General features: G+C 40.3%; 1 protein-coding gene across 1 annotated transcript; it reads left to right on the top strand.

Moving 5' to 3' along the window:
• The first annotated feature begins 788 nt into the window (after positions 1 to 788).
• Positions 789 to 14276, top strand: atl3 (atlastin 3). The gene is made up of 14 exons (XM_004545889.5): positions 789 to 948; positions 3287 to 3510; positions 4076 to 4210; positions 5399 to 5503; positions 5588 to 5638; positions 5982 to 6038; positions 6121 to 6213; positions 6367 to 6505; positions 6610 to 6737; positions 7668 to 7724; positions 7824 to 7895; positions 8068 to 8259; positions 8393 to 8632; positions 12135 to 14276. Exons 2-14 carry the CDS (start codon positions 3307 to 3309, stop codon positions 12195 to 12197), a joined length of 1536 nt encoding a protein of 511 aa, XP_004545946.2. The 5' UTR covers positions 789 to 948; positions 3287 to 3306; the 3' UTR covers positions 12198 to 14276.
• Positions 14277 to 15617: the final 1341 nt, after the last annotated feature.

Genomic DNA, 15617 nt, shown 5'->3' with positions numbered 1-15617 from the left:
CACTTTTGATGCCTGAACTGTACAAATCGAATTTTTTAAAAGTTCAATATTTGTTTTTAACTGAAAATTATAACATAAAGGGTCCAGTAGTCCATATTTTAAAGCCCAAATGGGCTATGGGTTAATAGCTAGAAAAATCCATAAATAGAATAAACAGGAGAATTAAAATAAAAGAGCCCAGTGAATACAAATGTGATTATAAATCAGTAGGCAGCTTAGCAAGTAAAAAACAAAGTAACTACAGGTATGAGGAAGGAACGATTCCCTCTGTATGTCGTTGTGGTTGGTTTTTGTTTCTTTTCTAGTTAGTTTGACTGTTTGTTTAAAAATAATAATCTTGTTAGCTCTAAATGTTAATTTTCTGAGTCTATCGGCTTCAGGTTTGCTTTAAAATGCTGCTGGATAAGTTTCGGTGTCTCTGTGTGATGAGCTTTATCTGGTGGCTTTAGAAACAGTGATCGGCTGCACCGTGAGAGGGCGCAAAAGCCACGGCTTACTTAACGCAGACACACATATATGACAATGAAAAACAACGCAAACAAAACAAAACAAACCCCTTTGGAAACCTGCTATGTATGTTCGGTTTCCTCTGCGCAAATCCTTAGGCTATCATTTGTATAAACGCAAAACACCCGGCACTGTTTTACATTACCTGTCTGGTAGTTCCGTATTCGTAACTTGAAGGTAAAAACTACATTTCCCAGAGCTGTTGGATATTTGGCTGATTGGGACGTGTAGTTCACAGAGACACTGGAGCGCCGGCAGGGAAACTTGTTTTAACACTACATTTCCCGTGTGGCGTTTCGCAGGCTGGAGGCAGGAAGTGTGTGGAAGTTTGTTGATGGAAAAAAGTTCTCATGGTTATTTTCATGCCAGTGTAAAAAGTTACGTTTCTCTGGTTTGGCGACTCTCAGAAGACTGTGCTGAAGCTGTTTGGAGACACCAAAGGTAACATTAAATCACTAAACAGGAGCTAAGGAACGCAGAAGCGTTTTTAAAAGCTAGTTTCAGATGTTTTACCACTTTTTTAGCTAACAACGGTAACGTATGTCATCGTTTTGCTGGTGTTTGAAAGCTTGTAGCCACACAAGAATTTAGCTGCATCCGTTAACTTGTATGTTAGCTCAGTGGTTGTGAGCTGTAGTTTGTTATTTAGCTTTTCGGTGAAGTTCACGTCGATGTCAGTACAGTTCGGCTTAGCTGTGCTCTTCGCAGTGTTGTCAGTTTAGCGCTAATATCATGTAGCTTCGTCATAGATCAGTCTCGTAAACTTAGTTTATCTCGTGTTTAGATTGCAAAGTGCAAGCAGATTTTGTCTGAACTGCATATTTTTTTTCTGCTTGTTAGCATCGAGGCGTATGAACAAAGTCACTGCTGAGAAATGGTTGGTATGCTGCTCCTCACCGCCACACCTTTGAGGTAGTGAGCTTTAACCGAAAGCAGCCTGCTTTCTGGGCATTATGAACTTGTATCCAGACACCTCCCTGTCTTACTCATCGCGGGAGAAGACATCCACCCCGCAAAATCAGCGACAGTGGAGTGTATTGAAACCATCAGAGTAGCAGGGAAAGCATGCTTCAGGCAAAGCAACGTGACACCCATAAGAGGAGCCCTCCGTCCGCTTCACACAGAGCCTGATATTGTCCCTGATGGAGGGACCAGTGCATGCCTGATTTCTGTCAGCAAGCCCAGGAAGCACAAGTAAAGTCTTAGTGAAGCTGGAGAAGTCTGTTGTCATCATAATTCTAACTAATGATAAATGAAGCTTTCCTAATAGTTTTCTCATGACCAACTTGAACACATTTTTGAATGATTTCTTTTCTGGTGATAGGCAGACATAGGAGATATTTTCTCGTTAGCTTCTCTAGTTTGTTAGCACAAATGTCATAGGATTGTATCAGTATTGCACAAATATGTTGGCTGATTTTGTAACTCGGTATATCAGGTTTTTGTGGGCAAACTCTACAAGACGAGTGCAACAAAGAACTGAAAGGCTTTAATACAGTTGAGGTATTATTTATTTGTAAAGACAATTGAACCACTTTCCTGTCAAAAAGGAGAAGATTTAAAAATAAAACAAAAAACATACAGAGGCCCAGAATTTAAAAATCAGTTTATTACTACCCTCACTGACCATTTTATTACTGAGTTGGACCTACTTTTTGGTCTCAGAGCTGTCTTAAATCTTTGTGGCATATCAAGGTACTCGAAACATTCCTCAGAGATTTTGGTCCATGTTGACATGATGGCATCACACGGTTACTGCAGATTTGTTGGCTGCACATCCATAATGCGAATCTCCTGTTTCATCCTAAAGGTGCTCTGTTGGCTTCAATATGGTGTAGATGCCAAATATGGACTCATTTTCATGTTTAGAAAACTTCTTTGAGATCATTTGAGCATTGTGACATGCTGCATTATCCTGCTGGAGGTGGCCATCAGAAGATGCACTGCACTGTGGTCATAAAGGGATGGACATAGTCAGCAACAACACTCAGGAAGGCTGTGGCATTTAAACAGTGCTCAGCTATGCCAAGAAGATATCCCCCACAACATTACATCACTGCCACTAGCTGGAACTGTTAATGGATCTGTGCTTTATTGGTGTTTATGCCAAATTCTGATCCTTCAATCCAAATTTTGCTGCAGAAATCGAGACTCGTCATCAGCCCCGGCAAGATTCTTGAGCCTCTGTGAATTGTAGCCCCTGTTTCCTATTTATCTGCCGCAACCGGTTGGGGTGATGGCAGGATGACAAGATAAATTTATAGATGCTCCTCTGCATACCTTTGTCGTAACAAATGCCTATTACTAATGTCTTCCTGTCATCTCCAGACAGTCTTGTTTTTCTGCTCCAGCCTCACCAAGCACATTGCTGCTTACTGAATAGTTTCTCTTTTTCCTGAAGATCCTTCATATCATCTTCTGCAAACCCTACAGATGGTTATGTGGGAAAATCCCAGTAGATCAGCAGTTTCTGAAATACCAAGAACAATTTAATGTTCCAAGTAGTATGATTGTTGCTATATAATAATGTTCAGCTAAGATGCACCAATCTATTGCCCAATATGTTGGAGTGTATCGTGTCATATTGCATGTGGCAGTGTCACAGGTGAATTTCATCTGTTGCTTCATGAGTTTTTCTCTGATTTACTGTTCGAGAATGGCATAGTATAAACTTGTTTTTTCTTTTTTTCAAGAAAAAAAGAAAAACATTCAATTATAAAAAAATTAATAATTAGTGTTGATTTTATTTTGGTGTTTCTTTGTTTGTGATCTCGCACAGGGACCAGAACATCAAGAATAATGGGGAGCGAACCAGGCCCAGTTCAGATTGTCAATGTCTGTAAGGACGATCACTCTTTCACCTTGGAGATCAATGCTTTGAGTCAGATCCTGCTGAACCCCAAGGTCCGAGACAAACGTGTTGTGGTGGTGTCAGTGGCCGGAGCCTTCAGGAAGGGGAAGAGCTTTGTGCTCGACTTCATGCTTCGATACATGCACAGACAGGTGAGTTGTGCTGTAACCTGATCCTTCAGCGTGTCTCATCACCATATCTCTGTAAGATCAGCTGAAGTTCACTTCAGAGATCAGCTGAAGTGCACTTACAGTATCAGATGCTGGACTCTCACTAAGCTTCAGAGCAGGATGCTAGAGACTGATTTTTGTCCTCAAAGTGTGATAACCTGCAGAATTAGTCCTGGTGTGTGGATTGCATGAGGACTAACTAACATGTGAACTAACTAGTTTACTGACTAGGAGTAAATGAGAATTTTGCCATGACCACTAAGGACTAGAGTCTGTGAATGCCCTCTCTTAACTTTATTACTTTTATTCATTACTTTTACCATAGTGCCACTGTCTGGCCTCACAACATGACTATTATGACATCTTTCAGTCACTGAACACTTTACACTCCACTGGGTACTTATTTGTTATGTAAATTATTCAAAACAATTGGGATCTCCATTCATAATTTAGGTTATGGCTGAGTGAATAGCACCGAAGCTTTACCTGAAGGCCTCGGCTTTGCTGTGATGGGGGTTTAAAAGTGAAGTTTGCATTTCTGTATCAGGACGAGGAGAAATGGATGGGTAACGATGACGAGCCTCTGACCGGGTTTTCTTGGAGAGGAGGGTCAGAACCGGAAACATCAGGCATCCAGCTGTGGAGCGAAGTTTTCCTTGTCCAAAAGAGCGATGGTGAAGAGGTACTTGAACATTTATGTGTGATTATTTGTTTTAAGAGAGTAAACATGTAAGCACTCAGATTTACTAATGGAATTCATATTGAAATATTGAGTTGATGTTCATTCATTGTTTTAGATTTTCAGTGCCACAGTAATTTCTGGTCTCAGCCTTTCCTCTAACCTTTAGTCTGTGCTTATGACTTTATTACTCTAGCTGTATAAGAATAAAGCACATTTTGTAGGTTTGTATTTTATATAACAAAGGTTTATAAGTGCAGTGGACAGATCCCTGCATGCTGCAAATGTCACTGCTACAAAGAGATGAGCTGGTTTCTGTCAGCCTCCAGCAAAGTTTAAAAGCAATCTTCTAAATTTAGACCAAGCGGTTCATCTGCCTACAGGCGTCTTTAGCTGCTTTTTCTGAAAGCAGCTAAGATGGACTTTTTATACCCAATCACAACCTTGATGACCTTGACCTCAAGGTTAGAGGTCAGCCATCTGTAAGCTCTATATGTCTATAATCATTATAGAGTCTATAATCATGTTTTGTTTCTAAATTCCTTGCATTCCTCATTTCTGCATGCATGTTCTGCATATTTCAGTTTCTCTGCCACACCTCAGATCAGTATAAAAGTTGAATGAATGAAAGCAAGGTTGGGCAGTGGTTCAGATGCAGTGACTCATTAATACACATTACTGTTTGGAGTATTGTGCCTCCTTGTATTTAGTGTTTCGCTCACATAGAGTTAACTTTGCCAAGCTGCCTAGGTCCACTAAGGAATGTTAAAGTATATTTTTTTTATGTCTAATTTCTCATCCATCGCCATATTTGGTCAGGTTACTGTGAAAGATCCCCTCAATATTATTTGTAAATTATTATTACTGCTAACTAGCTTGTCCAAAACCTTTTCATTCTATGTTTCACTCCTGTCTGGCTCACTGCCCAGGTCCTCAATATCATGCAGAGTCTCTTATCTTGCAGTCAGATGCCCTCTAACGCCACTGTCTTGAACTGCGATGGTAGTTCTGCTCTCTGAACCGCTGCAAGCTGTACCAGCAGCTGGTGGAGAACTGCTTCATATGCCACTGCACTGAGCTTGTTGAGGTTTCAGAGCGAAACTGGAGCCAGTCTAAAATCTGAAATCTGAGCACATGTCATAGCACGTGATTCCTACATTTACCCCATCTTCTCCCTCTCTGCTGCTGCAGGTGGCTGTGGTGTTGATGGACACTCAGGGAGCGTTTGACGACCAGTCCACTGTGAAGGACTGTGCCACCATCTTTGCCCTCAGCACTATGACCAGCTCCATACAGGTGACGATCTGCTCCGAGCATCACTAAATCAGTATTTTCTTGATACTGTTGTAAAGTGTGCCAACATGTTTTTGTCTTGTTTAGCTCTACAATCTCTCACAGAACATCCAGGAGGACGACCTGCAGCAGTTGCAGGTCAGTTTGGATTGGTGTTTGGAAAATCCCACCAAAGATTTTAAGCTCCAAACGATTAAATCTAGTTACTATTTAGACTTAGACTCTCACACATAATACTTTCCTCGTGGTGCTGGCTCTGATATTGTATTCATTCATTCACAGCAGCTACTTTAAGGAATCGACTTTTAAACAGTTTTGTTTGGTGTACTCTGTTATGCTCATGCGTTTTATTTCATACTTGAAGTTTTTCTGCATCTAATGGAAGTAATTTCACTGCCTAACATAAGTCACGTGCCACATTTTTTAATTTCACTGTTAATTTTCCATTATGGGCATCGCCTCCTCCTCTTTATCCTTGTAGCTGTTCACAGAGTATGGTCGTCTCGCCATGGATGAGATCTTTCAGAAGCCCTTTCAGGTATGAGAAACAACGACATTCAGTGATCTGTGGGGGTTTTTTTGTTCTCTTGTTCTCTAACACGTTCTCTCTCCTCCTGCAGTCTTTGATGTTTCTGATCAGGGACTGGAGCTTTCCCTACGAGTACAGCTACGGGTTCAAAGGCGGGAATCAATTCCTGGATAAACGGTTACAGGTACCAGCCACGTGTTGATGATTTGGCAGAGTATCATGAATGCACTGTGGCTGTGAATATTTATGTAACTGATCTGAAATGATGAGTTTCAGCAGTGCTTGTTTGTTTGTTTTTTATTTCTTTGTTTGCTTGGTTGGTTGTTTTTTTTTTTAGGTTAAGGAGGCTCAACACGAGGAGCTGCAAACAGTCAGGGAGCACATTCGTTCATGCTTCACCAGCATATCCTGCTTCCTCTTACCTCACCCTGGTTTAAAAGTTGCCACCAGTCCTGCCTTTAAGGGACAGCTCTGCGGTAAGGTCTTCGGGTTTTTGTGATATTTTTAGTTGGATGGCCTTCAGCAGAGTGCACTCCTGAGTTTAGATTTTTGTTCTTAATTTATTGTTATTTATTGTCAGATGTTGGTCCTGAGTTCAGAGACCAGCTGAAGATTTTGATTCCCAAACTGCTGCATCCAGACCGTCTGGTGGAGAAAGAAATAAATGGAAACAAAGTCACATGCAGCGGCCTGCTCGAGTTTTTCAAGGTGAGATCACAATCAGATATTTACAGGCCCCCTTTTTTTTAGTTCATTGGCTAGAAATGTTAAATATTTCCTTTACTTTACCTGCTCTGAAGTTTTCTTTTTCTCTGAGTATAAAGAAGCTCATTTTGAAGCTGTTCACCTGAGCTAGAGACAGGGTTTAAAAAAGAAACAATGGGGGGAATGGAAAACATGTCTTAGCCCACTTCCTTTAAAATTTGCCAGATGTTTTGAGTCTACTGCCATCCTGTGTCTATTACTGTTTATAGATCACAGTGAAAAGGCACAAAATCCTCATGTTTTTTGTAACTAAATATTAGTCTATGATTTTACGGTTCAAACAGCTCGTCTACTTCTAGAAACTTTCCTTCTGCTTTGCAGTTGTAGAAATAGAAACATGTCTTGCCAGTTAGCAGGAATCTCAACAATGGCTCTGGACAGGTTTCAAGCTACCAAGATCAAGTATGTAAGGAAGTAAGTAGTAAGGAAGTCCACCCACCCATCTTATTCCAGTTACCCAGTTCAGGGTTGCGAGGGTGCTGGAGCCTGTCCCCACTGGGGGGAGAAAACCATAATTGTGATTTCAAGAGCCACCAGGATATTTAAAAAAGCTCAAATTAAGTTTTATTAAACTTTTTCCTTGTATGTTACATTTACACCAACACGGTCAGCATCTGTGGCTTATCTCACAGGCACAAAAGAAGGTCTAATCTATTTCAAGTTATGGTTATATTATGCTAAGAAGAAGAAAAAGTGTACCTCCATCTTGCCGGTATCTGTGGAACAGATGTGTGTGTGAGTGGATTATATGGTTCCTGGGTAAGCTCTTACAAAGTAGATGATTGTCTCTCTAGACAGCTGCTGTCATGGATTTCTCTACTCAGGGTTCTCCATATCTGTGTCTGAACAGTCCTTTCTGTTTTGTGTCACCAGGTTTATATCAAGATTTATCAGGGAGAAGACCTACCGCAGCCAAAGACTATGCTCATGGTACGTATACTGTTTACGCCAGTTTGACCAGGCACTTAGTGTTGCTCTTGAGTAGGTCACTCTTTATCATCTTTACCATGTGTGTGTCTGTCTCACCAGGCCACAGCAGAGGCCAATAACTTGGCAGCTGTGGCGTCAGCCAAAGACCAGTATTACAGGAACATGGAGAAGGTGAGTTCATGTTAATCTCTGTGGTGATCCCTGATTATTATCATTCCCATTAGTCACTACTTTAAAGTGCTTGTTGCCTCAGTAATCTACAGAGTAAAGGGGGTTACATATATCATCTGTAATGTTGAATTTGAAACACCCTCCCTCTTTATGATTCTGTGCTTTTACTAAGGTGTGTGGAGGAGACCTGCCTTATGTTTCTCCAGATTCCCTGGAAGAGAAACATCAGTTTTTCTTCCGGGAGGCTCTTCACGTCTTTGCATCCACCAAGAAGATGGGCGGGCAGGAGTTTTGTAACCGTTACCAGGTGAAACTGGAAAAGGAGCTATTGGAAATGTGGGAGTCATACCTGAAGCACAACGAGGTAAAGAGTGGTTTGTTTTACCCTCTTTTATTATCTAAGTATAAAAATCAATTAATGAAGGTAAAACGTGGTCAAACATGATTTAATTTCAGTTTTGTTCCTGATCACTTGCTCTTTCTCTTTGTATTCAAAGTCCAAAAACCTCTTCAGCGCCTTCCGGACTCCTGCTGTGCTCTTTGTCCTGGTGTGCCTCCTCTACGTGCTCTCTGGTTTGCTTCTTTTTATCGGCCTGTCCACCTTCGCCATGTTTTGCGACTGCACTCTTGGTGCGGTCATGGTGGCCATGCTGACGTGGGCCTTTATCCGCTACTCGGGTCGGTACCGAAATGTGGGAGGAGCCATCGACCAGGCTGCCGGCGTCGTTCTGGAGCAGGTGAGAATAAAGGGAGAGAGGCATTTGTGTCTCAAAGCTTTCATTGCTGGATTCTGTTTTAGTGTAATGCACCAGTTACAGCCACTAGAGGGAGTGCTTGTTGTAGAGAGCAACAAAACCACCAGGATTAAAAATAAAAAGTCTGGTTCTCTAAATAAAAACGGCTTATACAACACATTTGAATAGTGTGAATTTCCACTTTAGTGCTAGTTTAGAGGTTTAAGTGTCTGAGCAGATAGCTTTGTCCTATGTTAAGCTTAAATGCTTCAGGGATCTGGGGAAAGTTCACAAACTAGTTAAAGCGGTTGTGCCCGAGGAGTTTTCCTGAGCCTGAATAAAGTGCGTTCAAACCTTTTCAGAGTAAACTTGAAAAACTTTAGCAACGAGGACACTAAGTGGAGCTCCCTCACTAAGCGGATCTTGGAAAGTGTTGGTAACGTGAAGTCTGAAAGTTTGAAATGCCTGTAAAAGTAGAAGTTACTTTCAGCTGTTTGCTTATTAACAAGGGGGTCTGTACGGGTAGCGCTGCATGTTTGATTTGTCAGGTTTTTATGCTGGAGACCCTTCCTGACACAACCCCAAAGGGGATTTTCCTTGCCTGGCTTTTTACCACCGTAAAAATATTCGGCAGTAGAACAAAAAACGGAAGAAAACCATGAATCAACACACAAACATTACCTGATGCTGCTGAAGTGAAGCAGAGCAAAGGTTTGCAGAGGTTTAATTAGAGGCTCAGCTAAGCATTTTGCAATTTCGCATAACTTTAAAAAGTTTAACTTTCTTCAGTATTGAACAGCAGAAATTAGGCTTTCTTGTTGGAAATCATTTAAATTAAAACAAACAAACAAACAAACAGCGACAGTGCTGTAAACAACAGTAGACTGGTGCGTAATAAGCAAGTGAATAATGCAGAAAACAGATTTTTAGATGGGAAACTGTTCCTGAAGAACACTGAGAGAGAGAGAGAGCTGTGCAGGAAGTGTGATTTTTATCATGGTGGAAGCAAAAGTAAGAGGGAATTCATGACGATGTTTATGTAAAGCGAAATGTGAAGCTTAGTTTAGGTCTTCTTTTGCTGCTGGTTTTGAGACAACCTGCAGCTTCAGAATCTAGCGCGAAAAAATGGTAAACACAAAGTGCGGACCCGCCAACGCATCAGAATCCGTGAGCAGTCGGCTTTCAGCCTCAGCGGCGTGAGAAAGCCACATCTCACTGATTCTGATGCATCGGTGGGTCCGCGCTTTGTGTTTACGTCTTTGTGCAGAATCCTTGTACCTGCTCTCTTTTACTGTTTAAGTTGTTTGGTGGTTGTTGAGATTTTGTGAGGTTTAACCTGAGATTCTGGTGTTTCTGGCAAAATAAATTTATATTTAAAAGTTGGATTTTAATAAATCGATATCATGTTATTCAAGCGAGAATTGATTTTAATCAGAAAATCGATAAGGAGGTGGTGAAGAAAGGAAAAACATTCAATGCATTTTAAAAATGACAGAATCAGAAACATCAGGCATCATTTTTTGTGCAAAAATTATAAATTCCTTCAAAAAGAATATGGGACCACACAGGTTAATTATGTGGGCTGCTAGAAAGCTGACCGCCTCAAGTTGTTAAACTGTGTTTAAACGACTCTGATTCATTACTTGATAATCACCAAAAAGCTGTGAATTTTTTTTCCTTGCCCTCTAAACTTCTCCTGTGGTCACATTTCTTAACTTAGGGCTGATAAATTAGAAAAAAATTACTATTTCTTATTTTTAACCACGTGAGAAAGCAAAATTGTTTGTAGTTGATACAAACTGCACACAAATGTGACTGACCTATGGAGATAGCTGCATGTGTTTTCTGGTTTCTCCACGAAGACATTAACATCGTTGGCTTTGGTTGTTCACCAGGCAGGAATTGTGAGAGGAGAAGTTTAAACCCTTCCCATTTTCTTGCCTTCATTCACCTGGCTGGTGGCAGCATGAAGTGGATATCCAGCCCACTGGACTCTCGCCTGTGGCTCTTCTGAGGGACTTCGAGCCAATTTTTTTTATAGGTCATCCTAGGTCAGCTACATGGTCTCCTTTCAGAATACCTCACCTGGGGTGCATCCTAGTCAGATACCCGAAATTGCTGCTGCAGTAAATGAAAGTAATCTGTCAGTATGAATAAATAAAAATGTATATTTACAGATTACGTGTGTAACTATATGTACACATGTAATCTGTAAAATTACAAAAGTTCTAGTAGCTCTCTGCCAAGACATGGCAGTGGGGAAGGTCCCTTATCAGTTGGAAAAGCTGCGAAATTTATGAAAATTAATGCTATCCTTTAGTTGTTTCAAAGCCATCAGCGGGCTAGACATGAGACTTTGCCTGCCCAGTTCTGGCCCCCAGGCCTTATGTTGATACCCCTGCTCCAGAGGAAGCTAATTTCCGCTGCTCATATCTGTGATCTCATTCTTTCCGTCCCTACCCTCATGGCCATAGGTGAGTTAGATCTACTAGTCTATGGACAGCGCTGCGTTCACGCCTTTACCACAGCAGACCAGCATGACGTGGACATGAATGTCAGAAAGTCTAACACTGGGGACACCAATGTGGGAGGGGAGTGGACGGGGTGCTACACCCCTGTTTCCTGCACCCTACCCGGTGTAGGGGTGGGATGTTGTTTCAGAGGGTGCATCCGTTCACCCGCACTCTAGAGGGGGGATGCGCGCGTGTGTGTGTGTGTGTGCGTGCGTGCGTGTGCGTGCGTGTGTGAATGATTGGCCTGCATGTTTGTTTATATAAGTGTACACGGTTAATTTGTCTGTGTGTTTGGGTGTGGCTGGGCCTGAGCTGCTAGAGTCTATAGAGCTCATCTTGGAGCAGTCCAACACTGAGCTGCTGTGTGGGGCGGACATGTCTGAAGCTGCTGAGCCATCTGACGAGCAGCTGAAGCTGAAGGAGTATATTTGTTATCACATTGTGGTCCAACTGTATAACACATGCCAGTTTTTACCAGTTATTTGCAGACTGTGTTGGAGCTTGATGGCCTACATACAGCAGACTTATCAGGGCTTGTTTTCTGAAAGTGGCTCGACTGTTACTTCTTGTAACTGAGCTGATAAGAGAGGTGAGACTGAACCATGACCATGCAATAAATGTCTGACCCACGAAGCCTCAACAATGAACTACTGAAGGCCAGTTTGATGGTGCTCTTTGTGGATTATTGTAATGCTTTCACAAATATTTTTTGTTGAACAATGGTGATTATTAAGAACAGATAGAAATAAAAATGTATGATGTATGTATCCAACATGAAAAAGGACTGAAACAGAAAATGAAAGTGTTCCAGCCCTCAGAGGCTGTCTGAAGTCCATTCTTGAATCTTGAGTTCACTTTCCTTACAAGTTCCTCAACCGTGCCATCGCTGGCAGAGTTTAAAAACGGTGATGGATACAGCAACCAGAACTGAAGTCAGTGAACACTGCAAGCACTCATATCAGCTCTCTCTCTCCTGTTCTTTCTCCTTTCAGGCCACTGTGATGCTGAACAAGTCGAGAGGGACAAGCATGGTGGAGCACAAGAAAACCCGTTAAAAGACCTCCACACTCTCTTCATAATGCAAAGCAAACGGCGCCCACAGCAAACACACAGTCAGCACCCAAAGCCTTATCATGCCACCCAAACTCAACAACACTGACACGGGGTAGCGAGATGATGCCACTTCACCAGCATCTCTATTATGCACAATATTCTGCCTGTTAACGGTTCTGTTATTCTCTAAGGCAGGGACGTAAACTGTATTTTATGTCTTAAATTGACACTGCCATCACTTTACAAGTTTACAATTGGTCTTAATAGACAAGTCAAAGTTTACCTTAAACCTAAAAACACTTTTATTTTCTACTTCAAGCTTAATGCATCTTCGTTGGCCGTATGTTGCTAAGACAGGGTTTCTGCAGTGTATCTTGAAATAGTTTCCTAAAATGCTAGCTTTAAAGCGTATACATTTATTCAGGTTCCTGTGAGGTTTTCTTTGTTTTCACTCATTGACTTTAAAACATTCCAGCTTGTTTGTAGATTGGCTTCATATTTTAACATGAACTAGCATTTCTTGGGAGGCTTTGAGGGGAGAGTAAACAGTTTTTTGCTCTACACAGCACAGCATGGAGGCTGTATGTAATGGGAGATTCACTTGTTTGTTCTTTTATGGAAATATGCTATACTTTGTTGATCTGAGTACTAAATAATAGACCACATGGAATATGAAAAAAAAAAAAAAAAATATATATATATATATATATATACTCTCCATAAAAAATTCCAAACGAAAGACAGTATTAGAATGCTGATAACTGTTGATTGACCAAATAAACTGCTTTCATTATGTTGTGAGCGCTAATGTAAAATTTTAATCATGTCAAAAATCAGTGAGTTTAAGCGATAATACAGTCCACAGCATAAACAAGATAATTCTGTCTCTTTAAAGACATTTAAACATGCTAGTAATTTAATTGGAGACATACGTGAAACTAATGGCAAGCAAAATGTATGAATAGAACAAAAAAGCAGGAGAAATGAGCAGAAAACTGTAGCACAGCTGTCATCCTGAATTTTTGTACAAGTGTTTCATTTTTCCGAGGGCTGCAACACTTAGACGGATTATTATCATGTAACATATGATATTGTTAGTCATGCTTTCCCCTCAAATGATCTTGTGATGTTTTAAGTGACGGGTAATGGTCTATACTGTCAGCAGAGAAATAACATTGTGACACCCCACCCTATTCAAAAGCCCCACTGGTAAAATAGCTGTAAGTTAAATTAATGTTTAAACTGCTTCACATTAATTTGTTCTATAAAAAGACTGTTTAAATATTTGTTAAGCTGTGTGAGGTAAAACTTGGAGTTACCTGGCTCCCAGTTCAGCTCAAAACTACCATTTCATATGACTGACTTTTACTGCGAAAGAAAAATAATCAATATGGGCTTGATTCTTACATTCTTGTTTGCATGCAGCAAGTTAAACATTTAATCTTTAGCAAATCAGCAAGTTGTACTGAGAAATAAAAAGCTGGACCACTCAGTGGATTTATTATATTTTAGTTTGTCTTTGTGGGGCCAAGCAGGGGCTGCTCCAGCCAGCTCAGAGTAAATCAGGTAGTGGATTAAAGGACGATGATTATTTGTAGCTATGCCCTACATCTCTAAATATGATAACGTGCATGATAACATGAAGATGGCTCCTGTAACTATGCAGCAGTATGCACTTTAATAACTATTCCAAAAAAAAAAAATCTCCAAAAAGCTGTACAGTGATGCTTTATTCTCACAGTGATACCATATTACTCTTAATGATACAAATCCACATAGTAAAGGGCCAAACATTTCCAAATTGAATATGATATTGAATATTTGTGATTTTTGACCATCATTTTGCACTTTCCATTTCTGTCTCTTTCCACAAGAGGAGGGAACTGTTTAAATTGTTTTTAAAAAAGCAGTTATTATTGCACTTCCCCTCTTCTTTGGTGCTTTTTGTACACAGCTTGTTCCAAAGGCGAGCAAATGCATGCAAGTAGTCCCAGCTAATGCAGTCATCTCTTGCAGGTGCATGGTGGCTTTAACTTGAGAAGTGCTGTTTTATAAAGAATAAACAGGAGCCTCAAACTGTTGATCCAGCGTTTCTGGTCTGTTCATTTCTCTGCCCTTTCCACCAGCAGGCTTGCCTCTGTGAATAAGCAAATCAGCACAGTTACAAAAATACTACTTATGCAAAGCTCTTACATCGCCATTGCATTTGATGTAACTGCGCAGCCAAAGAATTGATTGCCACAGATTGCTTTTGAATGATATTGGATTAGATTAAATCACATTAAACTCTGTTGTCATCGTGCAGCGAGAGCCTAGCAAAATGCTGTTCATAAAACTACATAGTGCAAGCAGTACTCAAGTGAATGTAGGTCTTCTAAACACGGATTATTGCACAAATGAGCAAAACACTGATAAAGAGAAAGTGTAATAGTACAGGATACATGTGTGTTTACAGTACAAATAATCAAGCAGTTTACATTATGTAATATTCAGTCCAATGAACGAGTAATGCACATAAACAATGAGTCAATACAGTATGTCATGTAGCGTGTAAAGTATATGTACTAGTAATACAAAGTGGGTACTATGTGGTAGGTATGTAGCTACAATATGAACAATAATAAATTGTAGGCTACTGTATGAGTTATTGTAGCTGTCTCCATTAATATGTGTTGCATCTTTGTCCAACAAACTAACTGTATTTTTTATAGTTTCCCCTCTGTACCCCACCACGGTGGATTTTAAATCAATCAATATGGGATTGGATTTTAGACTTTAATTCAAGATATTTATCTGAAGTGTTGCATTAACTGGTTAGAAATTACAATACTTTTTATACACAGTCCCCCGTTTTCCCAAATTTGAGGATAACAATTAATTGGACAGTTGACTGACAATTATTTTCATGGCCAGGTTAAACCTGGTCCCTCTTATTTCATCACAAATGAAGCAAACATTGTGTGAACCTGATTCAGTGTGTGAAATTTATATTTTACAGCTTTGGCTTTAATTTTAAATATGGGGACCAAGGAGATGTCAGTACAGGTGAAGGAGGCTGGAAAGACCACACAAGAAAATTTAAGTGCATGATGACAGAATTGTTTCCATGCTTCAGAAAAACACCTTCATACCATCAAACCAAGTCAGGAACGCTCTCAAGCAGGTAAGTGTATCATTGTCAAGGTCTAAATTCAAGCCACACCTTCATGAATGGAAATGCAGAGGTTTTGGAACAATGTACCAGGAAACGCATGGGCAGATAAAACCAAGATTAACTTGTACCCGAATTTGTTTATTACAGGACAGTCTAGGCAATGAGGCAACAGTTTGTTTGTTTGTAATTTTACACATTTATTTCTTACAAATTAAGTCCAAAGAGTCCCACTGACAGATTTATTTCATTAATTTGAACTTACTACTAA

Source organism: Maylandia zebra, linkage group LG2 (assembly GCF_041146795.1).
Source record: "Maylandia zebra isolate NMK-2024a linkage group LG2, Mzebra_GT3a, whole genome shotgun sequence".
Classification (NCBI taxonomy): Eukaryota; Metazoa; Chordata; class Actinopteri; order Cichliformes; family Cichlidae; genus Maylandia; species Maylandia zebra.
The sequence above is the reverse complement of the archived record's forward strand: the minus strand, read 5'-3'. Positions and strand labels throughout refer to the sequence as shown.